Raw genomic sequence first — 25,717 nt, 5'->3', positions numbered from 1 at the left:
TGATAATTTGAGGGGACATGTGTATTGGTCAACACAAAAGTACAGTTTTGTACCTACCATAAATGTAGATGTCCGATAGGTATGTCTACGATCATCATATGGTTGTCCTGCCTCAGGCAGCCCAACCAGTCGACTGATTCCAAAGTCTGGGTCCGGCGTCGGCTCGATATCCTTTTCCCAGCGATCAGGGCGTAAATTATAAAATCATCCTTGACGCCATCTTCCTCAGTTTTTCTTGCCCCAGATGTAGGTGCCTCTAAGGAGAACAAAATTGGAGGAATTCGTTAAAAATCCAAACATGCACAGTAATATAAAACAAATACACCATAATAGATCCCCAGCTAGCTATAAGAGGTAGTACCCAAGAAATACGACAGAGGAAGGAGGAAGGGATAAACCTGACTGCAGATGCGCCTATAGTTCTACATTATGGTAGGTACAAACTATGCCTATATGTCCTTCAAGGATGCATCTGCAGTCATCACATCTGAGTAGAATACCATAGCCAATCTGGGGTTGGAGGTCCTATATGAGATGGTGGCTAAAATACCTGCAGGACTTCTTGTTAGCAAAGCCTGCTCTGGATCTGGAATATAAAGGTAAATTGTGCTTGGTAAATGTATGCGGGCTCCATGTAATGTCTAAAATGTCCTTGGTGGCCACCCCTCTTAAGAAGAGGCTGTGGAGGTGGCTGTGGCTCTCGTGGAATGAGGTCTAATGTTAGCTGGCACAGTTTTCCATGAAGGAGTAACAACAACGAATGCAATTCCCCTATCCATTTTGAAATTGTCTGTTGGTACTTTTCCTTGTGTACCAGCAGCATACTACCAACAGCTGGTCAGTTTTTCTGTAACTTTAGTTCTGTCAAGTAGTAAGCGCAACTGTCTGTGTATGTCCAGGGTGTGCTGAAGTTTCTCTCCTTTTTGTGGTTGGAAAGAAGATAGGCAAGTAGATAATAAGCTTGGTTTAATGAAACTATGGATACCTTTGGCATAAATGTAGGATTGGTTCTCAATAAACTAGATCTGATGAAAAATAAGAAATAGGCTGTACTGCATTAGGGCCTATCAGATACTCTTCTTGCTGAGGTTATGGCCAGAAGGAGGAAAGATCTTCAAGACGAACTGTAGATCTGCAGATGCTGCTGGTTCAAAGGCAGTGTTAGTTTTCAACAAAGTTAAGGTCCCAGCTTAAGTAGAAATTATGGTTTCCTTGGAGGATTGATGTTTTTGATCCCTCTTAGAAACTGTCTTAGGAAGATGAGAAGACAGATGGATCAGTGTTGTACTCTGCAAGAATTGCTGAAGCATGATTTTAATGGAAGAGTAAGACAGACCACTGGAACATTTCTGCCAAATATTCCAGGATATGTGCCATGTTCATCACTGTAAGCATCTAAGGCCCTTTGTGGTGTTCCAAATGTGAAATCTTTTCCTTTGCTGGATATGCCTTCCTTGTGGAAGGCGGCCCGAGCTTCCATAATAATATCTTTCACTCTCTGGGATGGCTTATCCTGAGGGAGGAGTCAAGGTATTTTCGGACTGTTAGTTGCAAGGTTTTCAGGCCTCCTGGAAAGCGGGTTTTTATGCCCATAGTTTGTTGTCCCTTGTAGCAGAAAAGAGTGACCGGGAAACCTGCTCCATCCACGTAACATTTCTCTTAACGGGGGTCTGGGACACAGCATGTCTTGGGTGAAAAATTTCCAGCATTTTTTTGGCTAGGTTTTTCTGTTTTTTTTTTTTTCCTGATGTCAGGAGTCACCTTGGCAGAGGTATGCGACTGAATAGAGCTGGAGTTTCTTCAGTCTGGCAGCATATGACTGATTTTGAAGTCCTTTATCCTTTTGGTGAGGAACTTTTGGGGTCTCTCCAATTGCTGCAGGTATCTGGTGAGATGCATCGAATGGGGCATTGTATGATCATTGGGATACGATGAAGTGGCGAGTACAGGGGAACAATGACCTGATCTGGATGTGAATCCCTTCACTTGATCAGGTAGGCAATGTAGAGGTCTTTTAAAACACTTTATCTGTGTGGTGTAAAGGCCACACTGTCAGCTGGGTCCCCAGGTCCTGATAGCCTCGCTCTGTGCTTAGTGGATTGCCATATATGGTAGCTTAGGGTTACGCTTGTTTTTCCCGAAGGGTATATTCTCATATTTTTGGCATTTAACTTCAGGCCATGGCTCTGGCACCAGCTTCATCAGTTTCCATTGAGACCCTCTGAAGGATATCTGTGTCCGATGTACTTTCCACTATGGCAGTTTGGTCATCTGCAAAACTTTGTCAGCTCATAGTCCTCCTATGTTGCCTGTACTTCCGAGAGTAGATGCGGGAACAACAGGGGGCCAGGACAGAGCCCTGTGGGACACCACTTACTTGTGACGGCTTGGGAGTCTGACATGGCCAGCAACTCTAACCCTGTGGGTTCTGTCCTTTAGCCAGTTTGCAACCCATCTTGTGACATATGGGTTTACATTTAAGCTAGTAGGGTTTCTCCTATAATACCAAGTGGGGTATTGTATGAAAACTTTTGCAAGGTCAAGGTAGGCTGTATGGACTTTGCCTTTCCTCATCAATGTACTTGGTAGGCTGTTTAGAAGAAGTCGACCAGGTTCAAAAGGCATAATGATCTGCCCTTCACAAAGCCAAACTGGGTGGGTCCAATGTCTGCAAGTCCCTATGTCTTTGTTTGTAAGGTTCCATTATAGTCCTCTCCATAGCTTTGCAGACCAGGCGGTAATCTTATGGGGTAATTACCAGGGTCCGTAGAGGCACGCCTTTGTGGAGTGGACCACGGTGCGTATGCCACTCCTTGAGCGCATTATCCTGTAAGTATTGAGACTAAGATTAAACAGCTGCCTTATGTGGGGTTTTAGTTCCTCATTGAGTTAAATTGTAGCACTGGCCCGAGACACCATCGGTCCCATTGATGCTGTTTTTTAGCTTTAGAGCAGCTTTCACCTGGCATTTGAGGTATCTGGGGAGGCTACCTCCGGCTGGGATAGCTATCTCTCCTTTTTGGGGAGAGGGGGTGAGGATTGCACTGACCTGTCTGCCGAGTATGTTGGCAATGTCTGTAGTTTCAGTGATTTTTTACGTATCATTTTTTGGACTAATTCTAGGGCATATATAGGTTTTTCCACTGAGGTTTTCTAACACAATGAAAGAGGCCTTATGATTGTCTTTTGAATCTATGGCAATTTTCTCTCAAAGTTGGCCTTGGATGATTTTATGAGTGCTTATTTTTTACCAATAATGATCAAAGGTGTCTTCTCTTTTATGCATTTTGCTCTATCATGTCACAGCTTTCTCCTCTTATTGTAAAGTTTGTTTATGGCTGGGGTCCACCAGACTGGGCGTTTCCCCTTTGGGTGGAAAGAGTCTTGGTTTTATTTGGGATTGCCTGATCCATGCAGTCCTGGAGGTGTTCATAGAAGGCATTTGTAAGGGCTTGTGCAGCTTGGGTGGTGGTTTCCACTGGCGCGGGGGTCTTGAAGGATACCACACCACTCGTGGGTAGTGTGAAGTTTGCTTTAGAAGTTCTTCACTGTGGTCTTTTTTTTGGGGTGGGGGATGTGGATTTCCAGTGAGATTAGTTTATGATCTGATCTCACCAATGAGGATATACTTCGGTGTGGAGCATTTTGTCCCCATGTTTGTGATGATGAGATCTAGTATATTTTCTCCTCTTGTGGGAACAGTGACTAGTTGTTCCATGGCATTTGAATTTATGAACTCCAGGAACCTTTGGGCTAGAAAGTTTGGGCTTGAGTAATGTTCCCAGTCTATATTCGGGTAGTTGAAGTCACCCAATATAATGGTGTTTGGAGATACATTTATACCCTCCAGTGTCTTCAGGAAGGCTGTGTGGGGTTCCTGAGTTTGAGAGGGTGGCCTGTAGCATGCTACAAATGTAGAGCAGTTTTGCCTATGGTTAATTGCACCTGGATGGTTTCCGATGCTTGTGGGTTGCCACCAACCTGGAGGTGTGGGTATCCTTGATGAATATGGATACACCCCTCCTTTTGTGGTGTGGTCCGGGTTTTGGGGCGGGCATGATATGAGGTAAAACCTGATAGTGCGGGGTGCTCTCGAGGCCTTGAACCAGGTTTCGTTTACAGCACAGACATCGATGTTCTCCATACTGAGAAGGGCCTCGGTCACGTGCATTGTGAAGTTTAGACTTCTGGCATTGAGCAGCAGTACCTCGATTTCTTCCCATTTTTGTTTTCTAAGGGTGGTGGGTTTGAAATTTGGGCCTTGCCTAAAAGGCACTATATAAGGTGGCAAGGCCTTAGCCCGTATCCGGAATCCAAGGGTGACAGGTGCAAGCCGTCCCTTGACTTGAGCAAGCGTGGCTTAATCAAGCGTGTCATCCCAGGCGAACAGACACTGGATCCTGCCCCCAGAATGACACCAGACCATTAAGCCAATTGTTAAAGCTGATCATCTTGTCTCTGTATTGTGGCATCATTCTTGGTGAAGGAGGATACTGCTCAGAGGTTAGGGTCATACCTGCCTGGAGGCTACATAATCCAGAGGCTCCTCTATGTACTCTTTTTCATGTAGTCGGGGGTACATATCTCCGTCGTTCAAACCAGCATTGACAATGACTGTGTCATATTTGTACTTGCCCAGGTGGGTGGCCAGTGCTTGTGTTGTGTGAAACAGTTCTAGCACCGGTGGGCAGCTTACTGTGACCCTCTCCTTGTTCAGCCTGGTGAGTGGGACGTCAGTGTGTCTGACTATGGAGTCACCCTGTAACCAAGTATGTTTGGTGTTGTATTTGAGGCTGTGGCTGCTTTGCACACTGCTTTTGTGTTTTATGTGTTGCCTGTGGTGTGTCATGAGGTGGCGGTTGCTTGGGTGTCTGCTTTGGAGGCCTCTGCTGTTTAGGTAAATTTTTGCTCAGAGCCTCCGAGTATGTCTTTGTGTGTTTATGTGTTTGATTCATTGTTGTGATAGCTTTATGTGAGACTGGTTTTGTGGTGTGTGTAGTTGCCTTCTCCTCCTGTCTGGTCTTGACAGTCCTGATGTTGAGAGAGCTCAGCCTCCAGTTTGGCTAAATAGCTGCATCTCTCGCAAGTATTTGTGTTATGTGGGAGGAGGAGAGGGTTGTCTGTGTACATGAGGCAATTGTAACATTGCCTCAATATTCCCAGATTCACCAACTGGACAGGAGAGGATGCCAGCATCTGGCCCTTCGACATGCTAGAGAAATTAAGAAGTTTGGGGTGTAACTGAATGAGAGGACTTAGTAAGGAAGTGGGTACTCCTGGGGGGGGGGTTTCGCTAGTGAGGGACTTTGTATAATACAGAAGTGCTAAGCCTGAAAAGAAGGCTTTTAAGACAAGTGCTGAGCTTTTTTTTTTTTTTTGAGAGGAAAAAACTTTAGGAACAAGTGCTGCGCTTTTTAGTTAAGGGATATACTGTTTAGATTACTAGTAGAGCAGTTCTAAGGGAAAAAAATGAAGAACAGACTTTATGGAGCCAGAAAAAGTTTAACCTTGTTAAACCGACGCTGCTCTAGTGGCAACTCCGCGCTAAAGCGTGCTTGATAGCAGGGGCTGGAAAGAGCCAGGAATTGACCCAATACGGCCAATAAAACTACAGTTTCAAGTCAGTAACCACTCACACGGGGGGCAGGGGAGATGCTCAATGTTTTTCACTGCCACTGATCAACAGAGAGACTTTCCTTTTAGGACATCTAGTTCATCCACCTCTGAAGTCAGGGGAGAGAGTCGACCAAGATTTTTGGTTTGTCCTTCCTGATTTTCAGTATGACCTTTTTTAGTGGGAAAGGTGGAAAAGCATATAGAAACAGTCCCTTTCATGCAATGCTGAAGGCAGCCACCCTCCAGGCAAGTGGAGAATGATCCTTGGTGCAGAATTTGCTCAATTGTCTGTTCTGGGGGAGGCAAACAGATCCACTTGAGGTGTGCCCCAACGGTGGACAATATCTAGAAAGGTCTCCCTGCTCAACATCCACTCGTGATGTACAGATTATGTTCTGTTGAGAATATCCTGTTTGTTGCTCTGAGAGGGGATGTATGAGGCCTGCAGGGTCAAGTTGCTCCTGGAGGCGAGGCTCACAAATTTGTACAGTTAACCTGCATAATAGGTAAGCTCTCGTCCCTCCTTGTTTGTTGAGATACCACATTACTGTGGCATTGTCTGTGAATATTTGAAGGGGGCCCAGTTGGAGAACAGGAAGAAAAGCCTCCAGGGCCCAAGGACTCAGTCATTTCCCTTGCACTGACATGCTCCTTTTGAAGGGTAGGATTCCATGCCTCCTGTACCCTGAAACATTTGAAGGTGGCCCCCCAACCTAGGTCTGATACATCTGTATGCATAAGCTGGGTTGGGGGGGGATAAGGGCCTTTAAAATTTTTCCAAAAGGGAATTTTTTTTTAAAGGGGTTTGTTTTTGGAAATCCACCCCAAAATTTCTTGGGGTTCCTTGGTTTAAAAAAAAAGGGGGTAAGGAAAGGTTGTCCTGGGAAAGGGGTTAACTGTTTTCAGCCCAAAAAAATTATTTTTGTTTGGGGAGAAGGGAGGGAATTGGGGTGAAACCCATTTTGAGAAGGGAGGTGGTGAATGAATTTTTTTTGGAGGAGGCCCCTGGGAAGATTTAACCTTTGGGTCCTGCAGAAGAATTATGGGGCTAGGATTTGAGAAACCCGGGTTAAAAAAAAGGAAGGTGTAAACTAAAAATGAGGAGGGGCCCGTAAAGGAAAAATTTTTTGTTGAAGGGTTTTAGGGGAAAGGAGAAAAGCCCCCTTTTGTCTAGAGGGGCCATGTAGGCTTGGGCTGGGATTAAAGGGAGAAGAGTTTGAAGGATAGCATCCTGAATGAAGATACTTTTTGGAATCTATTTAGGAAGGATAAATCTAAATTGATCTCAAGGCCCATTTTTGGGGACCAAAAACATCTGGTAAAATCCTTTTCCTTCCTGCCCTGGAGGAACAGGTTCTATAGTTCCTAATCTTAGGTGGTATAGCAGATTGTGAGGAAAGAGGTGGATGTGATTTTTGAGGGGATGGGCCTTGGAATGGGTTTTCCGTCCCAAAAAATGAAGTATCCATTTTGAATGATGGTCAATACTCATTGGTTTGATGTGATGTTTTCCAAAAGGGGGGGTAGGTTGACAAAGGTAGATGGGCAAGGCAGTCGCATTGTTGGGTGCACTTCTATCCTGAAAAGGCTGTTTGGGGCAGGTTGTGAGGTAACAGGTCTGGAGTAGGTTTGCCTCCTGGATCCTCTCCTATGCCTGGTAGAATGCCAGAGGAAGGGTACCCCGACAAAAAAAACTTCAGGACAATTCTTGTAGTACTTAGGAATGGGAAAAAAAAAGTTTGATGTCCTGGGGTTTCCCTTTCTTTTCTCCTGCATGTTTTAACCAGTTCTGCAGACTGCTTGCCAACCAAAAGGTTATGGTCTAATTCCATGATTTTAGATTTGAAATACTCTAGTGGTTAGTGCCAAGGCATCTGTGCAGAACTGAAGCAGAAGCTGCAGACCTAGTAGAGGCCTCTGGGATCATGTCTGGCTACCTGAAAAGGGCAGCTTAGATACTCTTAGTTTTGGTAGGGCAGTCAGAGGTGGCAGCCAAGATTTGGAGGCTTGTGAAACTAGGTCCAGGGCATATTTTACCATGAGTGTTTGGGTAAGTGATAGCTGGGAAGGCTATGGTGGAGGTGTATACTTTTTCCCCAATCCTGTCTATGCTTTTACTATCTTTATCAGTGGGCAGAAGAGATGCTGAATGAACCAGCCTGGATTGCTTGTCAGGGGAAACAGCAATTGCTGCAGAGTCTGCTAGGGGGGGAACTAAAATTTTTTGGGCATTAGGCACTTTGTAGAACCTGTCGGTCTCTTGGGGCAGGTGGTTGGGGTCTGGATTCTTGGATGCAGAGGTGAAGGCATCCAGATAGGCAGGTAAGACAGGTGGGATGGCTAAAAGGGTGATTCCATTTAAGGAGTTCAAAGTACCTCCTCTGGGTGTCAGCCATCTGGGAAGTGTCCCATTTATTTTTCATCTTAACTGTTTGGGGATATCCTCGTGGGGGGTCCCCTTCAATGGATTCCTGATCTGGGGAAATTTTTATTCCAGAGGGAGGGGATTTCTGAGGCATGAAATAGACTCATCAGAAGATAAAACTGAAGGTTCTAAATCTTCCCCCTTCTTGGTTAGTAGGCAAGGGGAGAAGTGGTAGAGGCAGGCCTAGGGCTTCCCGGAATAGTTGAGGGGAAAAGCCATAAAAGCCTGCATTAAGGAATTAGTAAATGAATGTCAGTCTGGGCTCCTTTAAAGTAGGAGTCAGGTGTTTGTTTTTTTTAAGCCCCTTGGGCTTCAATGTGAGTGGGTTTTTCATCTCAGATGGCATTTTACCCTTTCGGGAAATTTTCCCAATTGGGGTTCTAAATAAGTGAAGGGAAAGAGTACAGGGGAACAATAACCTCACTTGATCTGGATGTGAATCCCTTCATGATCAGGTGGGCAATGTAGAAGGTTTTTCTAACCACTTTAGCAATGTGAGTGTCAAAAGAAAGACCACTGTCAACCTGGGTCCCCAGGTCCCTGATAACCTCTTCTGTGCTTAGTGGATTGCCACCTATATGGTAGCTTGGGGTTACCTTGTTTTCCCGAAGGGTATGACTATACATTTTTTGGCATTTAACTTCAGGCCCTGGCTCTGGCACCAGCTATCAGTTTCCGTGAGACCCCTCTGAAGGATATCTGTGTCCGATGTACTTTCCACTATGGCTCCCAGTTTGCAGTCATCTGCAAACTTTGTCAGCCATAGTCCTCCTATGTTAGCCTGTACTTCTGAGAAGTAGATGCCGAACAACAGGGGGCCAAGGACTGAGCCCTGTGGGACACCACTTGTGACCGGCTTGGAGTCTGACATGGCGCCAGCTACTCTAACCCTGTGGGCTCTGTCCTTTAGCCAGTTTGCAACCCATCTTGTGACATATGGGTTTACATTTAAGCTGGTAAGTTTCTCTATAATACCAGAGTGGGGTATTGTGTCAAAAGCTTTTGCAAGGTCAAGGTAGGCTGTATGGACTGCCTTTCCCTCATCAATAGCCTTGGTGACTGTTTCGAAGAAGTCGACCAAGTTCAAAAGGCATGATCTGCCCTTGACAAAGCCAAACTGGGTCGGGTCCAATGTCTGCAAGTCCCCTATGTCTTTGTTTATGAGTTCCATTATGATCCTCTCCATAGCTTTGCAGACCAGGCTTGTTAAGTTTATGGGGAGGGAATTACCAGGGTCCGTAGAGGCAACGCCTTTGTGGAGTGGGACCACAGTTGCCGTACGCCACTCCTTGGGCACATATCCTGTGGTAAGGCTAAGATTAAACAGCTGCCTTATGTGCAGGTTTAGTTCCTCATTGAGTTTGTGTAGCACACAGCCGGGGACACCATCCGGTCCCATTGATGCTGTGTTTTTAGCTTTAGAGAGAGCAGCTTTCACCTGCGCATTGGAGATGTCTGGGAGGCTGCACTCCGCTGGGATAGTTATCGCTCCTTTTGGGGGGGAGAGGGGGGTGAAGTTTGCAATGAACCTGTCTGCCAGTATGTTGGCAATGTCTGTGGGTTCAGTGATTTTTGTATCATTTTGGACTAATTCTGAGCATATCTGGGAGTTTCCACCCAGGTTTCTAACATAGCTGAAGAAGGCCTTATGATTGTCTTTTGAATCTATGGCAATTTTTCTCTCAAAGTTGGCCTTGGATGATTTTATGAGTGCTCGTATTTTTTTTACCAATAATGATCAAAGGTGTCTTCTCTTTTATGGATTTTGCTCTATCATGTAACAGCTTTCTCCTCTTATTGTAAAGTTTGTTTATGGCTGGGATCCACCAGACTGGACGTTTGCCCTTGGTGGAAAGAGTCTTGGTTTTATTAGGGATTGCCTGATCCATGCAGTCCTGGAGGTGTTAAGTAGAAGGCATTTGTAAGGGCTTCCGCAGCTTGGGTTGTGGTTTCCACTGGCTCGGGGCCTTGAAGGATACCACACCAGTCTTGAGTAGTGTGAAGTTTGCTTTAGAGAAGTTCTTCACTGTGGTCTTTTTGTTAGGGGTGGGGGATGTGGATATCCAGTGAGATTAGTTTATGATCTGATCTCACCAATGAGGATATACTTCGGTGGAGCATTTTGTCCCCATGTTTGTGATGATGAGATCTAGTATATTTTCTCCTCTTGTGGGAACGGTGACTAGTTGTTCCATGGCATTTGAATTTATGAACTCCAGGAACCTTTGGGCTAGAAAGTTTGGGCTTGAGTAATGTTCCCAGTCTATATTCGGGTAGTTGAAGTCACCCAATATAATGGTGTTTGGAGATGCATTTACACCCTCCAGTGTCATCCATCAGGAAGGCTGTGTGGGGTTCCTGAGTTTGAGAGGGTGGCCTATAGCATGCTACAAATCGTAGAGCAGTTTTGCCTATGGTTAATTGCACCTGGATGGTTTCCGATGCTTCGTGGGTTGCCACCAACCTGGAGGTGTGGGTATCCTTGATGAATATGGATACACCCCCTCCTTTTGTGGTGTGGTCCGGGTTTTGGGGCGGGCATGATATGAGGTAAAACCTGATAGTGCCGGGGTGCTCTCAGGAGCCTTGAACCAGGTTTCAGTCACAGCACAGACATCAATGTTCTCCATACTGAGAAGGGCCTCGAGTGCGTGCATTTTGAGATTTAGACTTCTGACATTGAGCAGCATTACCCTTAGTTTCTTCCCATTTTTGTTTTCTAGGGTGGTAGGTTTAGAATTTGAGCCTTGCCTAAAAAAGGCACTATGGGGGTGGCAAGAGCCTTAGCCAATGTCCGGAATCCCAGGGGTGACAGGTGCAAGCCGTCCCTTGCGAAGCAGCGTGGCTTGTCAAGCATGTCATCCCAGGCAGACAGACACTGGATCCCCTTTGAATGACACCAGAAATTAAGCCAATTGTTAAAGTTGATCATCTTGTGTCTCTGTTGTGGCATCATTCTTGGTGAAGGAAGGATGCTGCTCAGGGTCAGGGTCATACCTGCCTGGGCTACATAATCAGAGAGCTCCTCTATGTCTCTTTTCATGTAGTCCAGGGAGGTACGTCTCAGGTCGTTCACACCAGCATGGACAATGACTGTGTCATATTTGTACTTGCTGTGGAGTGACCAGAGTGCTTGTGTTATGTGGCGGATTCTAGCGCCCGATAGGCAGCTTACTGTGACCCTCTCCTTGTTCAGCCTGGTGAGTGGGACGTCAGTGTGTCTTGACTATGGAGTCACCTATGACAAGTATGTTTGGTGTTGTATTTGGCCTTAAGGGCTGTGACTGCTTTGCACACTGATTTTGTGTTTTATGTGTTGCCTGTGGTGTGTCATGAGGTGGCGGTTGCTTGGGTGTCTGCTTTGGAGGCCTCTGCTGTTTAGGTAAATTTTGCTCAGAGTCTCCGAGTATGTCTTTGTGTGTTTATGTGTTTGATTCATTGTTGTGATAGCTTTATGTGAGACTGGTTTTGTGGTGTGTGTAGTTGCCTTCTCCTCCTGTCTGGTCTTGACAGTCCTGATGTTGAGAGAGCTCAGCCTCCAGTTTGGCTAAATAGCTGCATCTCTCGCAAGTATTTGTGTTATGTGGGAGGAGGAGAGGGTTGTCTGTGTACATGAGGCAATTGTAACATTGCCTCAATATTCCCAGATTCACCAACTGGACAGGAGAGGATGCCAGCATCTGGCCCTTCGACATGCTAGAGAAATTAAGAAGTTTGGGGTGTAACTGAATGAGAGAGGACTTAGTAAGGAAGTGGGTACTCCTGGGGGCGGTTTCGCTAGTGAGGACTTTGTATAATACAGAAGTGCTAAGCCTGAAAAGAAGGCTTTTAAGACAAGTGCTGAGCTTTTTTTTTTTTTTTGAGAGGGGAAAAAAAAAAAAAAAAAAAAAAGCTTTTTAGGAACAAGTGCTGCGCTTTTTAGTTAAGGGATATACTGTTTAGATTACTAGTAGAGCAGTTCTAAGGGAAAAAAATGAAGAACAGACTTTATGGAGCCAGAAAAAGTTTAACCTTGTTAAACCGGCTGCTCTAGTGGCAACTCCGCTAAAAGCGTGCTTGATAGCAGGGGCTGGAAAGAGCCAGGAATTGACTAATGGCCAATAAAACTACAGTTTCAAGTCAGTAACCACTCACACGGGGGCAGGGAGATGCTCAATGTTTTCACTGCCACTGATCAACAGAGAGACTTTCCTTTTAGGACATCTAGTTCATCCACCTCTGAAGTCAGGGGAGAGAGTCGACCAAGATTTTTGGTTTGTCCTTCCTGATTTTCAGTATGACCTTTTAGTGGGAAAGGTGGAAAAGCATATAGAAACAGTCCCTTTCATGCAATGCTGAAGGCAGCCACCCTCCAGGCAAGTGGAGAATGATCCTTGGTGCAGAATTTGCTCAATTGTCTGTTCTGGGGAGGCAAACAGATCCACTTGAGGTGTGCCCCAACGGTGGACAATATCTAGAAAGGTCTCCCTGCTCAACATCCACTCGTGATGTACAGATTATGTTCTGTTGAGAATATCCTGTTTGTTGCTCTGAGAGGGGATGTATGAGGCCTGCAGGGTCAAGTTGCTCCTGGAGGCGAGGCTCACAAATTTGTACAGTTAACCTGCATAATAGGTAAGCTCTCGTCCCTCCTTGTTTGTTGAGATACCACATTACTGTGGCATTGTCTGTGAATATTTGAAGGGGGCCCAGTTGGAGAACAGGAAGAAAAGCCTCCAGGGCCCAAAGGACTGCAGTCATTTCCCTTGCACTGACATGCTCCTTTTGAAGGGTAGGATTCCATGCCTCCTGTACCCTGAAACATTTGAAGGTGGCTCCCCAACCTAGGTCTGATACATCTGTATGCATAAGCTGGGTTGGGGAGGGGATATGAAGCGGTAATTCCAGATTGTAAAGGATTTGTTGAATCCACCATCTTAGTTCTGTTTTGAGGCAGGGTAGAAAGGGAATTTGTTGCTCTAGGGAGAGGTGGTGTGACCACATGTTTTTCAGGAACCACTGGAACTTTCACATGTGCATTCTTGCTAGGGGAAGCATAGGGATGGTGGCTGCCATCAGCCCCAGGAATTGCCTTGCAGATATCCGAGGAGCTAGTAAAAGGTTTTGGAAGTGAATGGAGAGTGGCAGGACCTTGTCCTGGGGAAGGAAAGCCCGATTCAGATCTGTCCTGATCCTGCAGCCCAGAAAGATTATGTTGTGTTGCGGGAGTAAGGAGGGTTTAAGTTGAGGGTGAAACCCAGGTTTTGTAGAAGGGAGGTGGTGAACCTGAGATGATTTTGGAGGAGGTCCGCTAGGGATAGATTTGGGCACCTTTGGTCCTGCAGTAAGCAATTACTGGGGCTAGGCATTCTGAGAATACCCTGGGTGCAGTAGACAAACCAAAGGCCAAGGCTGTAAACTGAAAATGAGAGCAGGGCCCAGTAAAACGTAAGAATTTTCTGTTGAAGGGTTTTATGGGAATATGGAGATAAGCCTCCTTTCGATCTAGAGTGGCCATGTAGGCTTGGGCTGGGATTAAAGGGAGAAGAGTTTGAAGGGATAGCATCCTGAATGAAGATACTTTTAGGAATCTATTTAGGAAGGATAAATCTAATATTGATCTCCAAGGCCCATTTTTTTGGGGACCAGAAAGCATCTCGAGTAAAATCCTTTTCCTTCCTGCCCTGGAGGAACAGGTTCTATAGTTCCTAATCTTAGGTGGTATAGCAGATTGTGAGGAAAGAGGTGGATGTGATTTTTGAGGGGAAAGGGGATGGGCCTTGGAATGGGTTTTTCCGTCCAAGAAATGAAGTATCCATTTTGAATGATGGTCAATACTCATTGGTTTGATGTGATGTTTTTCCAAAAGGGGAGGTAGGTTGACAAAGGTAGATGGGCAAGGCAGTCACGCATTGTTGGGTGCACTTCTATCCTGAAAAGGCTGCCTTGGAGCAGGTTGTGAGGTAACAGGTCTGGAGTAGGTTTGCCTCCTGGATCCTCTCCTATGCCTGGTAGAGAAGGGGGTGCCAGAGGAAGGAGTACTCCTGACAAAAGAAGTACTTGCAGGACAATTCTTGTAGTACTTAGGAATGGGAGGCAAAAACAAATGTTTGATGTCCTGGAGTTCCTTACTTTTCTCCTGCATGTTTTTAACCAGTTCTGCAGACTGCTTGCCAACCAAGAGGTTATGGTCTAATGGGGCGTCCATGATTTTAGATTTGAAATACTCTGGGAGTGGTTGGGGGCGAAGCCAAGAGCATCTGTGCAGAACTGAAGCAGAAGCTGCAGACCTAGTAGAGGCCTCTGCGGCATCATGTCTGGCTACCTGAGAAGCCAAGGACAGCTTAGATACTCTTAGTTTTGGTAGGGCAGTCAGAGGTGGCAGCCAAGATATTGGAGGCTTGTGAAACTAGGTCCAGGGCATATTTTACCATGAGTGTTTGGGTAAGTGATAGCTGGGAAGGCTAGGGTGGTGGAGGTGTATACTTTTTTCCCCAATCCTGTCTATGCTTTTACTATCTTTATCAGTGGGCAGAAGAGATGCTGAATGAACCAGCCTGGATTGCTTGTCAGGGGAAACAGCAATTGCTGCAGAGTCTGCTAGGGGAGGCTTAACTAAGAATTTTTGGTCATTAGGCACTTTGTAGAACCTGTCCGGTCTCTTAGGAGCAGGTGGTTGAGAGTCTGGATTCTTGGATGCAGAGGTGAAGGCATCCAGATAGGCAGGTAAGACAGGTGGGATGGCTGACGAAGAGGGTGATTCCACTTGAAGGAGTTCAAAGTACCTCCTCTGGGTGTCAGCCATCTGGGAAGTGTCCCATTTGATGTATTATTTCATCTTAACTGTTTCCCCAAAGGTGATATCCTCTCGTGGGGAGTCCCCTTCAATGGATTCCTGATCTGGGAATTTGTATTCCAGAGGGGAGGCGATTTCTGAGGCATAAGAAATAGACTCATCAGAAGATGAGTACGAAGGTTCTAAATCTTCCTCCTTCTTGGTTAGTAGGCAAGGGGAGAGAAGTGGTAGAGGCAGGCCTAGGGCTTAGCACTGGAATAGTTGAGGGGGAAGAGCCATAAAAGCCTGCATTAAGGAATTAGTAAATGAATGTCAGTCTGGAGCTCCTTTAGAAGTAGGAGTCAGGTGTTTGTTTTTTTGTTTTCACTTACAAGGCGTAGGTCTGGTAGAAGGCCTAGGTTCTGGGGCCTGGGCTTCAGGTAGTGGTGCCCCAGTCAGTTGTCCAACTGTTTCTGGTTCCCCCTCGACATGGGTTGGGATCGACATCTGTGCTGTCTCAGAGGACGCACAGGCCATTAATTCTGAAACATCTTCCTCGGTGGGAGTTGTCAAAGTAGATGGTTCAATTGGACATCCCTCAACCCCTACATCGGAAGCTAGTGGGACGTCCGATGGCAGAGAGGCAACAGAGGTAGGCCTGGAAACGTTGGCCTTTTTCCGTGGTGGTTCAGTCAGAACGGCCAATTTGGGATCCATCTTGAGCGCAAGTTTGAGTTGTTGGTTCTCTAAATACATGTTGAGGGTGGCAGGACAGCTACAAAGGGTCTTCAGAACAAAAGATTGGCAAATGGAACAAACAGTATGGTAGTGTTCCTTCCCTAGACAAAAGACGCAATGGTCGTGTGTATCTTTATGCGGTATCCAACGCCCGCAACGGCATTTGCCCTTCTTAGCAGACACAGGCTAATGATAAATACAGCTAACCAAGCTCAAGCAATAGAAACTGAAAATTTCCCCAACAAGGTACTTGACTTTTTCGAAGTCTTCAAGTGTAGGAACGAAGCGAATGATGTGATGTAGTCTGTGGCTGAAATGCTCTGAGGTCTGTGCATGCAGACATCACACATTTTGTATAGGAGCTGATGTTCGGGTCACCGGAGGCAGGGAATCCCACACTAAGAATTACTGTAACATAGGAATAGGACATCTAGAGGAGATAAAGGAAGTCAATGACTCAAACAAAATAGCATTTGAACATACAAGCCTTCAATGGGGACAGACTGTGGGAAGCTTGCTTAGGGCTACAAATATGGCAGCACAGACATCCCTCCAAAGGCATGACTGGTAGGTAGGTGCCAGACAGTCAAATGCAGCTGAAAATAGTCACAAGCTAGATCTTTTGCTAAGTGAGTGAATACACAGACAGTGAGAAGATGGTGGTGACTTACAGAAGTCAGGAGGTGGAAGTTTCAGTCAAAAGACAGCCTTAAAATCAAATGACTTCTCCCTCCACACTCTGCTCTTCGTGAGATTGTGTAAGGGACCCTCCTACCAATTAGAATGCTGGCTATCCCTTCAACGATGCATTCTTTACAGCCTTCACGCAAGCCCTGAATTTCTTATGCCTCTAAATGGTTACATTAAACTGCTACGATATGTGATGTATATCACATGCACTGGCCTCAGGGAGCAAATGATGTGCTAACTACTCCTAGCTAGTCATCTAATGAGAACAAATACCTGGAAGATTTTTGGCTCCTTGGCAAATGTGAGGACTGTCCTGTAACAAATATTAAGTGGCTGAAGAGATGTACTGCGCAAGAAAAGAAAAACACAGAAGAGATCAAGGAATGGGTATTCCCTCTTAACCCAGAATGTGAGATCACAGCAGGAGCTGCATACGCCCTGGAACCTGACAAGGCTGCATTTCTAGAAGAAAAAATCAAAGCAATAAACCACATTACATAGTTTGCATTATTACATACCTGGCTTGCTATAAATTTCATTAGCGATCCCTCCTGCTGAAAGCCTTCCTGAAGCAATGTTCACTACTGAAGAACTTTGAAATGGTCATTCCAGTTCCAAGTTTTGCACTGCTTGCCAAACCCCAAATCACTTGCATGCCATCAATGTCTCAAAAACAAAAATTGTTTTGAAAAACTTTACATTACCTGTGTGGCTGACTGGCTGTCACTCCTTAAGTTCACATCAAATGTGAGCTTTCGCCCTTCTTTCTTGTCTTTGGGTGTCAATGGACGTGGAAAACAACTGGCAGACCTTTTTGACTAATAGTAAGAAAAATGAACGGGAAAAATTAAAAATGCATGAGAAAGGGGCTAAAAGGGCATGATCAACAACTTCTGACAAAAATAGCAATTCCAGTGCTACATTTCTTAAATACATTCATAACCTCAAATCATATTTCCTTATCCTTGAACAAGTCACTGCCTCAAATCATACTTCCTTATCTTTAAGCAAGTCACTCAAGCTATAACATTCACAGCTATGTACTGCCAAAACATGGTGTACTTAGAAAAAAACTTTGTTTTAACAATTTTCTTTGCTTTTATACCACAATGAAAGCATGTATACCCCACCATAAACAAAGATTCCTGCAAAGGTTCACGGTTTGACTTTCTCCTCTGAAATTTAAATCTCGGCACATAATTTCTTACATTAACTTGAGCAGTAAAAAGGACCAAGTGTTACATGCACTGGCCAGAGGAGATGGGGTGCAGCCAACCTCCGTTCTTCCAGCTCTATTTCTATAAATTAAAAATGCACCTGTACAACTGTAAATGCAAATGAGAATATAGAATTAGGACTTCCAGTACGGCACAAAGCTAGGAGTTCGAAGGGCTGCATTCTCCTTCTTGACACAATTAAAAAGGGACTATAGCTCAGTCTTACAAAGTATTATAGAACAAAAACTAAAAGAATTAGTATACATAGAAAGGCCATCCAGTATGAATGACAAAAAGCAAGAAAAGAACCACAGAATCATGCCAGAGACAAAGACAAGCCAACTTCTCGACTAACAATAGCAGTAAAGAAAGAAAATGGCAACAGACCTCTCGGCAGGAGCCAAACAGACCAAAAAGAAATGGTGTAATCACACACACACAAAAAAAAAAATAACTAGATCTATACTGAGGTGTTAAAAATGAGTGCCTCTATTAATGAATACATAAAAGTCTTTAAGAAATGGAGACAACTCAATAGACTCAAAAGCAACCTACTCAAAAACGAGTGCCTCTCAATGAATAAAGTCTTAAAGAAACGGAGGCAACTCAATCTACTCACAATGATACTACACCTCTGCAAAGAAACAGCAACTAATATTCCATATGACAAGTTGAAATGCAAAAAGGTCAGGAGTATGTAAAGGAAAAATCTTCTAGGGATTGAAGACAGAGAGGAAAGAATTTAAGGGTTATGAATGTCCCTGAAGAAGTGGAAGGAAGAGACTGCAGGGAATATAAAAGGCAAAACAGCTCAGCAAATGGACAAATAAACTCAGTCACAGAATCATTCTGGATAGAGCACACAAGGTCTATGTCCCTTCAAAGCTAGCAGTGCAATTCCTCAAACCACATCAGTTGAAAGAACTTTGAAGTTTTCTATGGCAGAAAGGGAAAACTCTACAAGGGAAAGAAAAAAAAAAGGGTCATTGTGGACCATGGCTACTTTTTATGGACCAGAATGAAAAGGAGCAAATTACATCTGCATCTGAAACACTATGAATTTGAGATTTAGGTTCATATACCCAGCAGTTCTTAAAGTCTTTTTCCCCTACAGCAGTAAAAACCTTTATGGAACCCGAGTGAGCAATGTTAAAACTTGAGCACTACACCCAGATGATGCAACTAAGGGATGAAACAGATAACCGAGGAGGGTCCACAGGAGACCATCACCAAACAGAGAAAGTGCCAAGAGAGATGGCCACTTTAACTGTTCCTATCTTCCAAAGGAAGATGCTGGACAGACAGAAGTGAAATGCCACACAAAGAAAGTGAGGTATTCCCTTAAATGGGAAAACTCCTTCCGCCCTACATGTAGGAGATGGAAGACTAATTTACTAAACTAGTTAACACAAAAGACAAGAAAACTATGCATACTTAAAATACTCAATATATTTTGTGATGTGAATAAAGTACAGTTGTACAAGTTACACTTACCAGAGACAGAAAATATTTGAATTCCTAAATGCTGCAGTAAAGTACAGTTGTGTACAACCATAAATGCAGATGGTCGAGTGTATTCACTGTTGCAGTCATCACACTTGGGTTATCTGCATGCAGGTAGCCCTCAGTCGGCCTGAATACCAGTCTCTTAGTATTTCTGCATCGGATGCTGTCACTTCTTCCATGACTTGTAAAATCACGTACTGTGAGCTGCAGGAACTCCGACCAGCCAACAAAGACTCAGTTACAAATGCACGAATAATATCACCATATATAATCCACTCAGAGATGCAAGAATGAAGCACACAGCCAACTTTATTTTCTGCACATGGAGTTAAGCGCTTTTCGTCCCATGTTGAGACTAACAAGGACAAATTTCTAAAGGCGTTTAAATAATCAAATTTGGCGCCAAATATTCACTGTATCCTAGCAACAATAAACAAATGAACAGTTTGCAGAAAATAAAGTTGGCTGTTTGCTTCATTCGTGCATCTCTGAGTTGATTATATATGGTGATATTATTCGTGCATTTGTAACAGTGTCTTTTTGTTGGCTGGTCGGAGTTCCTGCAGGTCGCAGTACGTGATTTTACATGTTTGTGGTTGTTCTTTGTTTACCGTCGCTTCTTCCATGACGTCAGGTCATCAGGTGTATAAAACAGGCATCAGACACCATTACCTCAGTTTTTTTTGCCCCAAATGTCAGGAACCCCCCAAAAGGGAGCTAGTATAAGGTGGGGAACACCACCAGTAAAAGTAAATACCAATACCATTAGGAATAGCCATAGAGAGGAGAGGTAGGTAGATAGAGAAAGCCAGGGGGCCGGGAGGGAAACCAGGACTGCAACAGCGAATACACTTGAATATCTACATTTATGGTAAGTGTACACAACTGTACTATCTTCTTTGTGTTTCACTGTTGCAGTCATCACACCCGGGTTGATTCTCAAAGCTGAGGAAGGGTGGAGGCAGTCAAGAAGTGTTAGGGCTGGCTAGTAGGCCTTGCAAGACTGCTGTAGCAAATCCAGCCCTGGATTTGGAAAAGATAGGCAAGTGATGATGCTTGGTGAAGGCGTGTACAGAACTCCAGGTTGCAGCTTCCAGAATGTCCCTGGTAAGGGCTCCCCTGAGAAATGCTGTAGAGGTAGAAGTAGCCCTAGTGGAATGTGCTCTGACACCCTGAGGGGTTGGTTTTCCATGGTGCTTGCAGCAGAAGTGGATGCAGTGTGCTATCCATTTGGAAATGGGTTGTTTTGAAATGGCCTTACCCTCTGCCCCTGTAACAAAGCTGACTGGCAGCTGGTCAGATTTTCTAAAAGGCTTAGTCCTATCAAGGTAGAACCTGAGCTGTATGTGCACGTCCAAAGTGTGCAGAATCCTTTCCCCTTTATTCTGTGGGTTAGGGAAGACGGTTGGTAAATGGATGGCTTGGTTTAGAGCCACACTGGACACCATCTTAGGCATAAAGGATGGGTTAGTCCTAAGGGAAACCCTAGCAGCATGGAAAATAATGAAGGGTTCCACAGCCATTAGTGCCTGTAACTCGGACACTCTTGTAGCTGAAGTTATGGCTAAAAGCAAGGCTGTTTCCCAAGAAAGGAATTTTAACTCTGCTGAAGCTGCAGGTTCAAAAGGGGGAAGCGTGAGCTTTTCCAGTACAAAGTCAGGGTCTCAGGCAGGGGTGGGTGCTCTTCTTGGGGGGTCTTAAGTTGTTAGCCTCTCTCAGGAACTGTTTGATGAGAGGGTGAAAAAATAAAGGTGGCTCAGTATTATAATGAGCCGAGATGGCAGATGCACGAACCTTAATGGAGGAGAAGGATAAGGCCTCTGTAGAGTAGCTCTGCTAGGTAATCCAGTATTGGAGGTAAGGAGGGAACAGCTGTGTCCTTTTCTTCAGACTGAGTCCAAGAACAATAGCTTTTCCACTTTTCAGCATAGGATTTCCTAGTACTAGGCCTTCTGGCTTCAAGAATGATGTCCAGCACCTGTTTGCTGAGGGTTGCTGGTGGGGTAGTCAAGGAATAAGTCAACTGTGGATGCAAAATCTGTCCCTCCTGCTGATACAGCAGGCTAGGAGAGTCAGCTGTAGGTGCCAGGGTGGCACCCTTGTCAGGCTGCGCATAACTGGGTACCAATGCTTGCGTGGCAGTCCGGGGCAATCAGAATTGCTCTTGGCCTGTCTTGTTTAATTCTGAGTAGTACTTGAAAGAAGGGGCAGAGGGGGAAAGGCATAGATTGAGAGGTTTTCCCATTGAAAGGATAGGACATCCACCTCTTCCAGGCCCTGCTGTGAAGGTTCCTGGTGCAGTATTTGCTTAACTGGTGGCTCTCGGGGGAGGAAGAGAGATCCACCCCTGGTGTACCACACCTCTGGATCAGAAGGTTGAAGATGTTGGGGTCCAATTTCCACTTGTGTGGGTCTAGGAGACTTCTGCTTAAGTTGTCTGCCAGTGAATTTGCCTGGCAGGAACTGAGCTTGTAGATGGACCTGGTTGCTCAAGGCTGCGTTTCATAGGGCCATGGCTAACCTGCAGAGTGGGTAAGAATGGGTTCCCCCCTGCTTGTTTATGTACCACATAACTGTGATGCTGTGTTTTTATCAGCAGCAGTTCTGGAAGGATTAGGTATCTGAAAGCTGTCAGAGCGTGCTGTACAGCTAGCATCTCTTTTTGATTGATGTGCAGGCGAATCTGCCTTGGGCTCCAGTGGCCCTGAATGCATTTGCCTGCCACGTGAGCCCCCCATGCATAGTCTGATGCGTCTGTTGTCAGGGTTTGGGTGGCGTGGGGTTGAGTGAAATGCAGTCCCTTGCTGTGGCTGCATGCTTCTGCCCACCAAAGGAACTCTGCCCTTAGACAAGGTATGATAGGAATGACTGTTTCCAGGTCCTGAGAATGCTGGCACCAAAGACTTAAGTACCACTGAAGTTTCCTCATATGCAGTCTTGCATATGGAATTAGCAGAATACATGAGGCCATGACCCCCAGGGCTTGCAGCATTTTTCTTGCAGATAGCCATTTGTTTGTAGTCTGTCAGACAGACCTGTGACTGGGTACCAGTTGAGATTTATTTTCAATGATGGTGTACCCCCAATGAAGTAAGAAAGCTTTTTACAAATACCAGGTGCTGAAGCAGCAATACCTGACTGTCCACCTGAATCAGGCAGTCCAAGTATGGGTAAATTTGGATATTTCTCTGCCTGCAGTATGCAATGGCTGGAGCCAGGCATTTTGTGAATACTCTGGGTGCAGTAGATAAGCCAAAGGGAAGTGCAGAGAACTGATAGAGCATAGATCCTGTCCTGAAACGTAGACATTTCCTGCATGACTCCCTTATGGGAATGTGCAGATAAGCTTCTTTTAAGTCTAGAGTGACTAACCAGACATCCTTGGCTAGCATAGGGAGAAGCTGTTGCAGGGTAAGCATCTTGAATTTGTGACCACCAGAAAGGTGTTGAGAATTGAAATATTCAGGATTGGGAGCCAAGAGCCCTCTTCTCTGGGCACCAGGAAAGTCTGGAGTAGAAACCCTGACCCCTTTGTTCTACTGGAACAGGTTGACTAGCTCTGATATTGAGCAGGGAAAGTACTTGCTTTTGGGCCTCTTGCCCACTAGTTTGGAGGAAAGTCTGGAAACCCACTTGGGGTTGGCATTGAATGGAAGTAGAATTTGTACCCCTGGGATACAATGCTGAGAACCCATTTGTCCTGAGTGATGAACATCCAGTTTTTTGCATGAAGAGCAAGTTTTCCTCCTAGGGGCACAAGCAGTTAGGCAGGGCTGGGAAGTAGATTTGACAAGTTATTGTGAACTTTTTCCATAGGGTCACGGCTTACCACTCCCCTGTTTTTGGGGTATCCATTGCTTTGATCTCTGCATACCCTGAGACTGTAGTCTGGGTGGCCTGTTTCCCCTGGGTCTTGTCTGGGAAGGCCTGGAAGGGGCTGAAAAGGACCAGTGTTTTTAAGGGCAATGCCTACTGAATCTAGGTGGCTGCACTTGTAAGAATTCTTTAACAGTTTGCATAGATTTAGCTTTTTCTTCTCTTTTTAAGAACTTCTGCTTTGGTGTGAAACAAACAGTAGTCCTTTAAAAGAGCATCTAGTAATCTGGATTTGACATGATCTGGCAAGGTTTGCTCCTTCAGCCAAGCATGTCTACTCGGTACAGAACCAGTGACTGCAACCCTGCAAGATGCTTTTAGGGCATCAAAGTCACACTGCAAAGTATGCTTACTAACTTGGTTTGCAGAATGCATTAGGTCTTGTAAATCTTTATTTTCTGCACAATCTGGAAATACCATTTTTGCTTAATAAGTTCCATAACATGTTGCTGGTACTTCAGCATGTGAAACTGGCAATTGAATGCCCTGATAGCAAGAGTTGCAGAGGTACATACCTTCTTACCCCATCTATCTAAAGCTCTGGGGGTAGGATTTTTGGCTGTAGTAACCTTAATACCTTTAGGTTCCTGGGAAATGATCTCTGGATCAGCAGTTGGATTCTTGAAAAGAAACTTGTGGAAATCAGGTACTCTTGTAGTACCAGTCAGGTTTCCCAGGGGCTGGGGATAACGTGTCTGGAGTAAGACTGGATTCCATAAAAAAACATTACTTACAACATCCAGAACAAGAGGTATAGCTAGAGGCCTGTGCTGAGGCAACTCTAAAAATTCACTATTGGCATTCCCAGTGGAAATGCTCTCGAAGTATGCAAGGTTTCACCAAAAGAAAAAATCCTCTGGAAGGGAGGCGGAGGGAATTGATGCCTCTGCATCTGAATCCTCATAGGGTGATAAGGGCATGTCCTGATAAATCAGAAGGGTCAGAGTCATCGGACTCCTGGTCTGTAGAATCAGAAGTTAACAATTCTTTGCCTCTTAGCAGGGGAAGGCTGGCTTCCCCTAATTAGCGTAATAATGTCTTCAGCCATTCTAAGCATTTGTTTTTGTGGCATGGGAGCTTGAGCATGCATTTTGGTAATGGGTTTTCTAGGAGTGTGTACTCTGGGCCTAAGAAACTCAGTAGTTTTGGCTAAAAAGGAAGTAGTCAGTTTGATTCAAAAATCGGTAGGACGGAATACACCCTTAGAAGTCGGTGCCTGCACAGCAGCTCTGGACCCATCCAAGGTAGAGAAACCTGCTGGTTCCATAGTCGAAGAAGCATCTCGCAGCAGTCCGGACTCCGAATGGGTCTCAGCAGAGGCCTGCGAATCCACAGAAGCAGGCATCAGGGGCTGCCAAAGGTGCCTCACTGCGTACCGGCGGGCTGGCGACTAGCTTAACGGAAGCATTGTCAGCAGTTTTGGACCTATGCGGTCTGTCTCTGTTTTTATCTTTTTTTTTCGGAAGATCGGTAGTTGGGTGGCTTATCAAAGCCATTTCGGAATACGGAGAACAGCGGCGAAAGAATTTAGCAATAAAGATATCCCAATGACGAATGGTTTGGGCGTTAAACGAGGCACAAAACCAACAGCGGGGGGGGGGGGGGGGGCGTCGTGGTCTGGGCCTAAAGAAGTGACGCAGTAAGAATGAAAAACTCTGTCAAGTATTTGCTTTCCACAGGCAGGACAATTGTTAACTTTTTCTGACATCAGTTAGAGCAAGAAAAAAGGATCCCCAACGGGGTTACTTAGCTTTAGAAGACTTCAGGATTATCAACCCGAAAACAAACATTTCAGCTAGTGGCCGACCGGCACTTGAGAATTGCTTCTGCTTCGGGCTCCCCCTCGGCAAGAAAGACTGATGTAATGGCTTCGGCTGCCTGTTTTACACCCCCTGACGACCCGACGTCATGAAAGAAGTGACAGCATCCAACCCAGAAATACTAAGACTCTGGTATTTGGGCTGACTGAGGGCTACCTGCATGCAGATAACCAAAGTGTGATGACTGCAGCAGTGAAACACGAACAACATTCCTTTAGACTGTATGGGTTGTGTTTTGCCTAAGAAAAAATAACCACTCAGTTTCCAAAAGCTCTGGCCTTCTCCAGCAAATCCACTCTGACTGATGATTGGATAGCCCTGAGGAGGAAAAGAATCGGCAATCAGAGTGGAAAACCTTCAGCACTTTCTTGCTTAAAAGTTAAGTAGCATACTCATTCTGAACTATTAAAAAACAGACAAATACCAAAAATATTTCCCAACAATAACTAAACACAACAACAGGGGTATGGAGGGGTGGATGTGGCTACCACAGCAGTGTGGAATTCGAACTACTCTTACCGGTAAAGTGCAACTTCCACAACTGTACTATGGTCATCATTCTCACTGCTGCAGTTGCCTTCAGAACAAATGGGCTGATTACAGAAGCCTAACCAAGCTGGGATGAGAGGAGGACAGGAGGATATGGAGTCAGAAGCCTCTGCAGAATGGTCCTAGCAAATCCATTCCTGGATCTAGAAAAAATCCAGTTTCGAAAGCCTTGCAAAGGTATGTACAGAGGACCATGTTAGCTGCCTTTAGAATAGTTCAAGTCCACCCCTTTCCAAAATGCCACTGAAGACAAGGCTCTCATTGAGTGAGCCTTGATACTGCCTGGAACTGGTTTACCATGGTGGACATAATAAAAAGCAATAACAGAGGACAACCACCAACAGCTGATCAGCTTTTCTATTATTAAATTGTATGCTTTTACAGTGGTTTCTGCCATTGGCGTGGCTGAACCTTCAAAATTACCCTGGATATCAGTGGAAAGGGTAGAAATGTAAGGAACATTTCCAGTCCATGGGAATGAGAAAATCTGTTTTCCAGGTAAAGTTCGGACAAGAATTTGATTAGT

General features: G+C 45.1%; 1 protein-coding gene across 1 annotated transcript in view; it reads right to left on the bottom strand.

Moving 5' to 3' along the window:
* The window catches only part of NUMA1 (nuclear mitotic apparatus protein 1), a 3,180,433-nt gene that overhangs the window by 136,044 nt on the left and 3,018,672 nt on the right, over positions 1–25,717 (bottom strand). Inside the window, exon 28 of the mRNA XM_044072777.1 lies at positions 16,928–17,041. Within this exon, the coding sequence (XP_043928712.1) occupies positions 16,928–17,041 (114 nt within the window). The remainder of the gene's footprint in view (positions 1–16,927; positions 17,042–25,717) is intronic.

The sequence above is a fragment of the Protopterus annectens genome, chromosome 5.part1 (genome assembly GCF_019279795.1).
Source record: "Protopterus annectens isolate FY-2018-M chromosome 5.part1, PAN1.0, whole genome shotgun sequence".
Lineage (NCBI taxonomy): Eukaryota > Metazoa > Chordata > Ceratodontiformes > Protopteridae > Protopterus > Protopterus annectens.
This window is presented reverse-complemented; position numbering and strand designations above follow the sequence as displayed.